The sequence below is a fragment of the Ictalurus punctatus genome, chromosome 10 (assembly GCF_001660625.3).
Source record: "Ictalurus punctatus breed USDA103 chromosome 10, Coco_2.0, whole genome shotgun sequence".
In the NCBI taxonomy this organism is placed as follows: domain Eukaryota; kingdom Metazoa; phylum Chordata; class Actinopteri; order Siluriformes; family Ictaluridae; genus Ictalurus; species Ictalurus punctatus.
In genome coordinates, this window is record NC_030425.2 from 240,001 (window position 1) to 250,150 (window position 10,150).

The 10,150-nt window shown below is 38.4% G+C and overlaps 1 protein-coding gene and 1 pseudogene across 1 annotated transcript; both read left to right on the plus strand.

Moving 5' to 3' along the window:
* Window positions 1–3,517: 3,517 nt before the first annotated feature.
* On the plus strand, window positions 3,518–7,339 carry LOC108260026 (catalase-like; annotated as a pseudogene).
* A 766-nt stretch (window positions 7,340–8,105) lies between these two features.
* Window positions 8,106–9,939, plus strand: LOC108260027 (histone H3-like). Its single transcript, XM_053683353.1, has 2 exons — window positions 8,106–8,456; window positions 9,862–9,939. The coding sequence occupies exons 1-2, from the start codon at window positions 8,106–8,108 to the stop codon at window positions 9,937–9,939; spliced, it is 429 nt and encodes a 142-aa protein (XP_053539328.1).
* Window positions 9,940–10,150: the final 211 nt, after the last annotated feature.

Genomic DNA, 10,150 nt, shown 5'->3' on the forward strand with positions numbered 1-10,150 from the left:
TATCTTTGCCGTAATAAATCCTCATATTGATTCTCTCTCCAAAAATGTGTTCTTATTCTCTTTCATTTGTTGTACAAGTCATTGTTGTACGATTGTTATCTATTTAAATTCTGGATTTCCTACTTGCTCCACACCCACATGAATCGCTACACACTCAAGACGCTTGTACCATACTAAAGAAATTACTCAGACCCTGTATAAATATGACAAATTTTTGTTTACGTTATTTAAATATATCTAATTAGGAGTAATGCATATGTGTATTTAACTTAGTCTAACATAAAATTTATCATCTATGAGCTTTGTTTCAATTTAACACAAATTAGTTTCCTTTGCTGAACGCCATTTGTGAAAGGCATAAAAAATTCCCTTTATGAATGTATCCATTTCATTTAAGCTGTATTTGATCATATTAAGATGGTGTTAAGTCTACTCATGTCACGAACTACATTTCCCATCCTGCACTGCGACCTACAAACATTGCTGCCATGGACAGCAATCCCCAAATCACACACACCTGCATCCAATTCACAGTACAATCACAGCTACAGTATAAAGACTATCAATTGTTTCAGAGGTTGTACAGTATACGCTCCATTCCTCATGTTTGTGACCATTGCACTGTATTATTTAAATATTGCAACTCGTATACATTGTATTACATATCCATAGCACACCGTACATAATATATATTTGTATATTCACACTACTTTTATTCTATTCACCAGTCTACGGTTCAGAAAAGAAACAAATCACTCAAACTACACTGTTGCAAAGAGACTGTAATTGAACTAAACTAACAAATATGTCACTGCAGTGAGACCCACATCAGCACAACATGTCACTTCAACAGCAAAATAAAACATTATACAATGCTGCCTGATCCAGACACTTGTACTCCATGCAAAACCCAAATTCAACATTAACTATTCACCATCTTATTCTAATGTGAAGGACTCAACACATCTGTAATAGACATAAAATACGTTACAGAAAGTTTGAAAATAAATGCAGACTAATATTACCATCAAATCTTACTAATTATTCATCACTGGACATAGGCAATGTTTAAAAAGAAATATACAGCAAATTATTCATCCTTGTGCATCCTTGTGTTTGACTTAATAAAACAGGAATTACATTATTACTATTATTATTATGTATGTATGTATTTACTTATTTATTTTCTGCTTTGAGTTCATCGCGATCGTGATGTGAGTGACCAATTGGCATGGCAACATCAGGGCACATAAAGATTTATAGACACGTACACGTAAAGGAATCAAAGATACACAAATTAGTTATAGTTATTCCAGCTCTTTTTAGTGTGTCAGTTCATTTGACTCAGCTCAGCAATAAGCTCCTAAACGGGTCTTCATTCAGTACGACTAATGGCTTTCATAATTCAGCCAAAGTTAGCAATATTTGGATCCATAATTAGTATGTGTGCACATATATCCCTTAAATTGTTCAGTTTAGGCTAATTATACTAATCTTTAATTGTACATAATTTTGGATTATGTTTAGCATAAAACCTTAAATAATATAAAAACATACATAATTACCCATGTGTATTGAGCATTTTATTTAGCTTGATCTATCCAAAACTCAAACCATTCCAAACAAATCACACTCACTACACTGCGGGACTACAGGTCTAATACGACTGTGAAGGTTGTCAGTACTCTCTAAAAACAAATGTTTAAGCTCAACAAAACATTAACGCAACAGTTTGCAAAACATCAATCATTTTGAGTTATGACAACTTTAAATTAATTTCAACCAACGAACTACACCGAGTTAGAGAAATGACCTTTTCCACTACAATCAAATGTATTTTCAATTAAAGCTTAATTAATAATTTGTATAATAAACACAAGTTTTTTAATTGATTACTCCAAAAAATCAAGTTGTTCCAACTAGTTTTTTCACATTATTTAAAAGGAATTTAAGTGTTATGTACTTAATTACCATAATTATGAACACAAGTTTTTAAATTGACAATCATTTTTAAAATTATGTTGCTCCAATTTGATTTTCTCCAGTAGAATACTGCCTTTTAAACCAGGAAAAATTACTAACTTCAAGTTGTATAACAATAGTAACTAAAATCCAGTGTAATTTACATTACAAATATTATACCTAACATCTCTGCAAAATTTATAGACATAAAAGCACTGAACGAAATGAGAAATATAAACAAAAAAAGAAACACTCTGCATCTACTACTTTTATCTCTCTCATAGAACTATCCATAGACCAAAGGCTGCTAATTCTGCTCAAAGAGCAAACTAACTACAATGCAGCTAGAAGGATATATTTGTGAATGACAAAATATAATGTTATCACACATGATTTGTCACACACACATGTATATCAACACAACATTCAGTTAGTGCTTGAAGTGCGTGTGTCCGTGGAGTGTGGCTAAAAGATCATCCTATTATTCTGTCTTGTATTAATTCACAAAAATAACTAAAACGGGAGACAACTCATAGAGCCAACTCATTCACAAACAACACATCACTAACATAACTTGGCCATGTATTCTATAATCTGGGCTAAGACCTCTTTTAGACCTACAGAAAAACATTCCTTTTTATCTCTCTGCTCACGAGGCATAAAAAGAGAAACCCTTTATTATCACTTAATGTATGGGATATAAATGAAAGGTCCAAATGGACTCTCTCCTCCACATTCTGAGCATCTGACTTATGCTTTTCTCAACAAAGGCTTAGAGGCAGTTTACACAACAATGGCGTTTTGGGGCCTGAAAATGCACACTTTTCAAAACAGTTTTCAAAATGCAAATTTCTATTATTATTGTTACTTATTTATTTTTAGTATTTTAAATGAGCAAGCACACGAAAGACTAAATATGGGATTGAAAACAGAAAAATCCATCTCCACAATTAAAAATAAAAATAAGCCAAATCTATGCTTGACAAGCATGAGTTTCACAATTCCTTATGACAATGAATAATTTTCTAAGTCCAACTATCGAGATTCTAAGTAACTGGAGAAACTTTTCCGCCTTCAGTAAATCGTCATGTAGCGTACCCTGTCTCCTTTTCTGGATCACACAAACTGGGAATATTTTTATATATTACAGGTCTAGAAGTTCTAAGTGATGTATACAACGGGCAATCATTCTGTTGTGTTACTTGAGGGTGTCCACTAGAGGACAGCAAAATCAAAAACTAAATAAAAGTATTCATATAAAAAAATAATATATAGAATCTATTTGAAATTTGAATTCTTAATTTTTTTGAAGGGTGCCAATAATTACGGCAGCACCAGTTATGTTGCATGAGCATTTAACGGCCACTTTCACGAGAAGCATTTCTCTTTCTCTCTTATCTCCCTGCAACATGCTTGGTTCAAGTCAGATTAAAGAATTATATTGGCAATATGAGACTGTAACCCTGACCGTTCTGAACACGTGACCGGATACACCTCCCAACCTGAAACTTTTACCCATGAACCCCTTGTTTGGGTCAAAACAAATACACTTCAGTGTAGAACTAGCGCTCTTGTCATGCACCTTGGTCCAGGAGCTTGTTAAAGTGCAGGCAGTAGTGGCAGGAGCAGAGATATTTCTCCCTCCATGCTATTTCTTCAAACAGCATCTGTGTTTCTAGCTGGTGAATCCTGTTCAGCTGATACAGTCCAAGACCCTTGAGGATCTGCAGTGAAATTCTACACCGACGAGGGCAACTGGGACCTGATGGGCAATAACACACCCATCTTCTTCATCAGGGATGCACTTCTGGTGAGAAAGAGCGATCCAGATTTCTTGGTCTGGAATGATTTCTGTTTGTTTACTGAGTTTTTGTATTTCTGCATGCCTAGTTTACATCCTTCATCCACTCTCAGACTCACCTGAAGGACCCTGACATGGTGTGGGACTTTTGGAGCTTGCATCCAGAGTCTCTGCATCAGGTTTGTGAGATTTTCATTTTGATGCTCTTTACTTTTAATTGGTTAATTAATTGGGGATGAGCACGGCCTGGGGTTTCTCCTGTAACTTTGTATTTAGTTTAATGAGCTTGTCCTTGGTTTCCTCTGATGTTCCACATGCTTTTTAATGTTTTTATTATGGTGTTTTCATTTGCAGAATAAAATATCTATAACATAACATCTTAAGGGAAAAATATTGCAAGGGTCTGAATATTCACATTGTAAATACAACGTGACCCAACTAATATGCACATCTCAGCTGTCCATGTTTTATTTAATTTTTTTCTCGCTCTTCATTCTCTTTCTCTCTTCTTGCAGGTGTCATTCCTCTTCAGCGATCATGGATTGCCTTATGGATATCACCATATGAATGACTACGGATCCCACACCTTCAAACTGATCAACTCTGTAGGCCACCCTGTCTACTGAAAGTTCCACTTCAAGGTGTGTAGTTGTGTTTGCACTTGTATGTCCACGTCTTTGTTTGTGTGTGTGTGTGTGTGTGTGTGTGTGTGTGTGTGTGTGTGTGTGTGTGTGTGTGTGTGTGTGTGTGTGTGTGAGACGCCTTCTCCTCCTGTCAGACCGATCAGAGCATTAAGAATCTGACTGTGGAGGAGGGAGACCGTTTAACCTCAACTGATCCTGACTACACCATTCGTGACTTGTACAACGCCATCACCGATGGCAAATTTCCTTCCTGGACCTTCTACATCCAGGTCATGACCTTTGAGCAGTCGGATAAGTACCCATGGATCCCATTTGATCTGACCAAAGTGCCCTAACTTCTTCTCATTAGCCATGTTATATATAGATAGGGGTGTGATGTCAAAGAACCTTTGAAGATGACGTATTTCTCACATCATAAGATTGCTCTTGTTAATAATAGTGTGTTCGTAAATACTGCTCATTTGCAGGGCTTTTCTTTTACTCTTTATCTCTCAGGTTTGGTCCCATAAGGCCTACCCCCTGGTTCCAGTTGGACACTTTGTGTTGAATAAAAACCCTGTAAACTATTTCGCTGAAGTGGAGCAACTGGCGTTTGACACCAGTAACATGCCACCAGGTATTGAGCCAAGTCCTGAGAAGATGCTGCAGGTACAGTATAACCTCACACGCTCGCGTTCTCTCTTATCTGATCCTAAAAAAACAGTTATGTGCTACAGAGCGTGTAAAAGCTGTAATGTTGTGTAGTTCTGTAAATTACATTACTATTAAAAAGGTTTAACATGTTTTTTAAAGGGTTGGGTTGGTTAAGTCCAACTTGTTGTTATGCTGTATATAGTAGCTGGAGTCACCAGAACAAGTGTGTTTGTTTATTGTGGCTGTTATTCCAGCCAGGGACAGCAAATTATTTGTCTAATTATTTTGGCCAATTTCAGTGTCGAATCTGTGTGGAAAACATCATCTTGTCAGATTTTGGGTGTCGGAGTCTCTCTCCATTCAAGTAGACAGAAGCCTGGTGTTTTATGACTGGAAATAACTGCGTATGAGTATTCCCAAAAGGGTTGCTGACTTTACACTGAGGACCATGAGGTGTAACGGAGATAGTATGGAATACCACACCTTCGCGTGTCTGGGTTGATGTTTCACATTGATTAAGGAGTCCTTCCCACCGTCACCACTTTATTAGGAACACCTGCTCGTTCGTGCCGTTATCCAATCAGCCAGTCATGTGGCAGTAGCGCAGTACATAAACCCTTGCAGATGCATGTCAAGAGCTTCATGCATATAACATTCGCATCAAACATCAGAATGAAGAAAGAAAAGAGATGTGATCTCCGCGACTTTAACCGAGGCATGGTTGTTGGTGCCAGAAGGGCCGGTTTGAGTATTTCAGAAACTGCTGATCTAGTCTTTACACACAATGGTGCGAAAAACAAAGAACATTGAGTGAGCAACAAGTCTATATATATATATATATATATATATATATATATATATATATATATATATATATATATATATATATATATATATATATATAAGATATAGATATATGGTTAAGTTAGTCCACAGCTGCTCTGTTTTCAATAGGTGGGAATAACAGCAGGCTGGTAACACACAACCTGCTATGATGCAGTGTCACCGAGCTCGAAGCCACAGCTGTGGTTGTCTCTGTGGGCTGTGCAAAGAAAAGCAGCGTAGCTTTGACGGAAGAACACGCGCGCGGTCAATTTAACCTGTGGTTGTGCACAAGTGCATGATAAACCAACAGTTTCATAGTGGGTGGAGGGTCGAGGAGGTGTTTAGCCACCAAAGCATGTTAGCACCCCAGAGGGTGTGGAACTACACACTGTCAGGCATGGCAGCGTATATTAGAGCTCTGTTCGAGGACAACATGAACTCCGTGACAAAGTCTGCAAACGTTGTTGGGTTTCTGAGAGAAAATCTGGTGGATGAGACCAGCTCTATAATGTTTCTAAAACTTAATTGTACACCAACTGTCGTCGCCAATGAGGATGATAGGATGGTGCATAATGTTGTTATTTATGTTATGTTAAGAAACAAATAAAATCCATTCGAAACAGCCATTCTGTAATCGGGAAGCAGTAACTGTGTACGTATGTCATGTATACATTTTCGGTGGATCTGGAAAATACAGACACTAAAACTGAAAGTGTCTCTGTCCTTATACCTTGTTAATACTGCATCGTTGGTCGGTGGGTTTTTACCATGTTAATCATCTGACACGTGATGCTCTGCCAGGGTCGTCTCTTCTCTTATCCTGACACCCACCGCCATCAGCTTGGAGCCAACTACCTCCAGCTGCCTAATTGCCCTTATTATGCCCGCGTGGCCAACTATCAGAGAGATGGACCCATGTGTATGACTAACCATCAGGGTGAGAAATTCTCACACACTGTTCACTTGCCTTTAGTTTTACACACTCGGAATCGAGATCACGTCTCGGCCGCGTGCGAGGTGTCCAAACTCACATCTCTGATAATGCGAGATTTATTTATTTATTTATTTTTATAGGAGGAGTCCCGAACTACTACCCTAACAGCTTCAGTGCCCCAGATTGTCAGCCACGCTTCATGGAGTCCAAGTTTAGAGTCTCTCCTGACGTCGGACGCTACAACAGCTCGGACGATCATAACGTGACCCAGATATGGATGAGTCACGTGGACAAGTGGCATGGGGGGGCACGTCACATCGCATCGTCTAACCATCTCTATAGGCATGGGATTCGATGTGAACACAACAGCTCTTTTAAGGGCTACCCACATGTCTACAAAAAGAGCTGTTCCGTGTGTGTGTGTATGTTAACAAGCCCATGACACACCCATGACAACAAGCCGAGCTCAGGGTGGTGTTCTGCCTAACATTCAGGTTGTGTTTTTGCCAAAAAAGACAGAGAAGGCTTTCAAGACCAAGTAAACTCGTCCACTGCTGCTTTGTCAGTACCCAAAGGCTCTTTTAAGAGCCACCATCTCTGCTTCAAAAGTGCCATTTTTACACCCGTTTTTCTACTGAAAGTGTGCACTACAAAGTCAGCACGTTTGAAATGAGAACACAAGCGTTACACTTTGCTAATAATTATATGGTAACGTTAAGTATTAACTATAATAATAATAATAATAATAATAATAATAATAATTATTATTATTATTATTATTATTATTATTATTATCATTATTATTATTATTATTATTATTATTATTATTATTATTATTATTATAGTGGAAGTTAGCATGTTGCCTAAATGAAATCTGAGTGGTGAAAGTGTGCACTTCTAAGACAGCTTTTTTTTTTTTTTTTTTTAAATAAGGATGATAATTTTCTAGTCATGATTTGATACCATATTTAAGTAATGACTATAAGAACAATAGCAGTTAGCGTGCTGGTTAAATGATGTCGAAGTGAAAATGGTTTGTGACGGCGTTGTGTGTGTTCCTAATGGACAAAGCATTTGTGTTAGAGAGAGCGCAAGTAGAATAGAATAGTGGCGGGCGTCTTGTGTTTCGAACGGTGGCAGAGAAGACCGTCCAATAGTCAACAGGTGACGTAAAACGTTCTATCGAATGGCAGACGAGCGCGTTCGAGACGCCCAATCAGCACAGAGTGGCGTTATGGCTTAAAAAGGCCGCATTCGAGCGCGCCATTGGTTGTTTTTCTATCCGTGAAATGCAGAGTTCGACGCTATGGCAAGAACCAAGCAGACCGCCCGTAAGTCCACCGGTGGCAAGGCGCCAAGGAAGCAGCTCGCCACTAAGGTTGCCCGCAAGAGCGCGCCGGCTACCGGCGGCGTGAAGAAGCCTCACCGTTACAGGCCCGGCACCGTGGCTCTGAGGGAGATCCGCCGTTATCAGAAGTCTACTGAGCTGCTCATCAGCAAGCTGCCCTTCCAGCGCCTAGTGAGAGAAATTGCTCAGGACTTCAAGACCGACTTGCGTTTCCAGAGCTCGGCCGTCATGGCACTGCAGGAGGCGAGCGAGGCATACCTGGTCGGTCTGTTCGAGGACACCAACCTGTGCGCTATCCATGCCAAGAGAGTGACCATCATGCCCAAGGATATTCAGCTGGCCCGCCGCATTCGCGGAGAACGCGCTTAAACCACAATTCCGTCTAATATATACAAAGGCTCTTTTAAGAACCACTTCATCGTCTCAGAAAGCAGCAAATTTTCTTTCTTCGGCAGTTTATTGGAACCTGGTACAGAGAGAAATTGATATAATTATTTTATATATAGTGTGTAAATGATGTACAAGGCTTTATATTAACATTTAAGAAAGGTTAGTTACTAATTTTGTTTTTATGATAGTGTTATGATTATTACATAATGCTTGTTTTTATAGATGAGATAACAATATATATAGATTTATATAATTTCCATGTAAAAGAAAAGGAAAAAAAAACCTTTCCATGTCAAGTGATGAGGGTATGTTCTTTAAAAATTAGATAATGATGCTGCTTAACAGTTCAGAAAATGCGTGTATTGTCCTTGATACGTGAAAACTAGACAGACACAGCTCATCGGCGTTATTACGGTGCCTTATGTAAAATAGCCCAAACCCACGTTCTGTTTCAGGCGGCGTTGTGCTGGATAGAGCTTGACTGCCCTCGTGTGTCCAAACTCGGGAACGGCAGTTTCCCAGAAGGGGTATTCTGTTCCAATTTGTGGTAGTTAGCCAAGAAATATTACATGGTTACTATAACTCCAGACTTCCCCCCCCCCCCCCCCCCCGCTTTAACCTGTTCATGATAATAATTGTATACATTAACTTTACCTTTGTAATGTTCTTCCCTCTATGTGGATATTCTCGAGTGAAATAGATGAGGCCACGTAGGGAACACATGAAGCAGTGATGAGAATGAAATTTCGAATAACATTAGAAATACATTAATATTTTCATATTAGAAATCAATTTGTGTACTTTAGCATTATATAATATACATAGCAGTATATTTATCATCATCATCATCATCATGTATGAATAGGCTTTAAATGTGTTGGTGTGCTGTCTGTATACCGTGTCTCCTTCCGGCTGTCTGGCCGGCGCGCGCACATATATAGTGAAATCGGAGCAGCGTTCAGAGTTCTAGACCTGTCCTGGTGGGATGCTTTACCATTTTCCCCGTTTATGACGCCGCGAATGTCGAGTTTTTAAACGTTGTGGTGTCTGAGCAGGCCTCTGTATTCATTTGAACGGGGTTGTATTGAATCATTGGTGTATCTAACCTTTGCATTTGTTTTTTTTATGTAGCGTGTTTTAATAATGGACATTGTCACAAAGCAGCTGTACAGATATCTGGATATATAATTTCAGTGTAAACTTACAAACTACATTTCCATGCCAAGAATCGAGGGTATGTACTTTAAAAAGATAATAATAATGATGATGATGCTGTTAAACAGTTCAGAAGCTCCGTGTATTGTTTTTGATATGTCAAAATTAGACAATGCAGGCCAAGAGAGTGACCATCATGATCAAGGATATTCAGCTGGCCCGGCGTATTCGCGGAGAGCGCGCGTAAACGACAACTCCGTCTAATATACACAAAGGCTCTTTTGAGAGCCACTGCATCGTCCCAGAAAACAGCAAATTTTCTTTCTTGGGCTGTTTGTATATTTAGAACGTGGTACAGAGAGAAGGGGACTAATATATATATATATATATATATATATATATATATATATATATATATATATATATATATATATATATATATATATATATATATATAC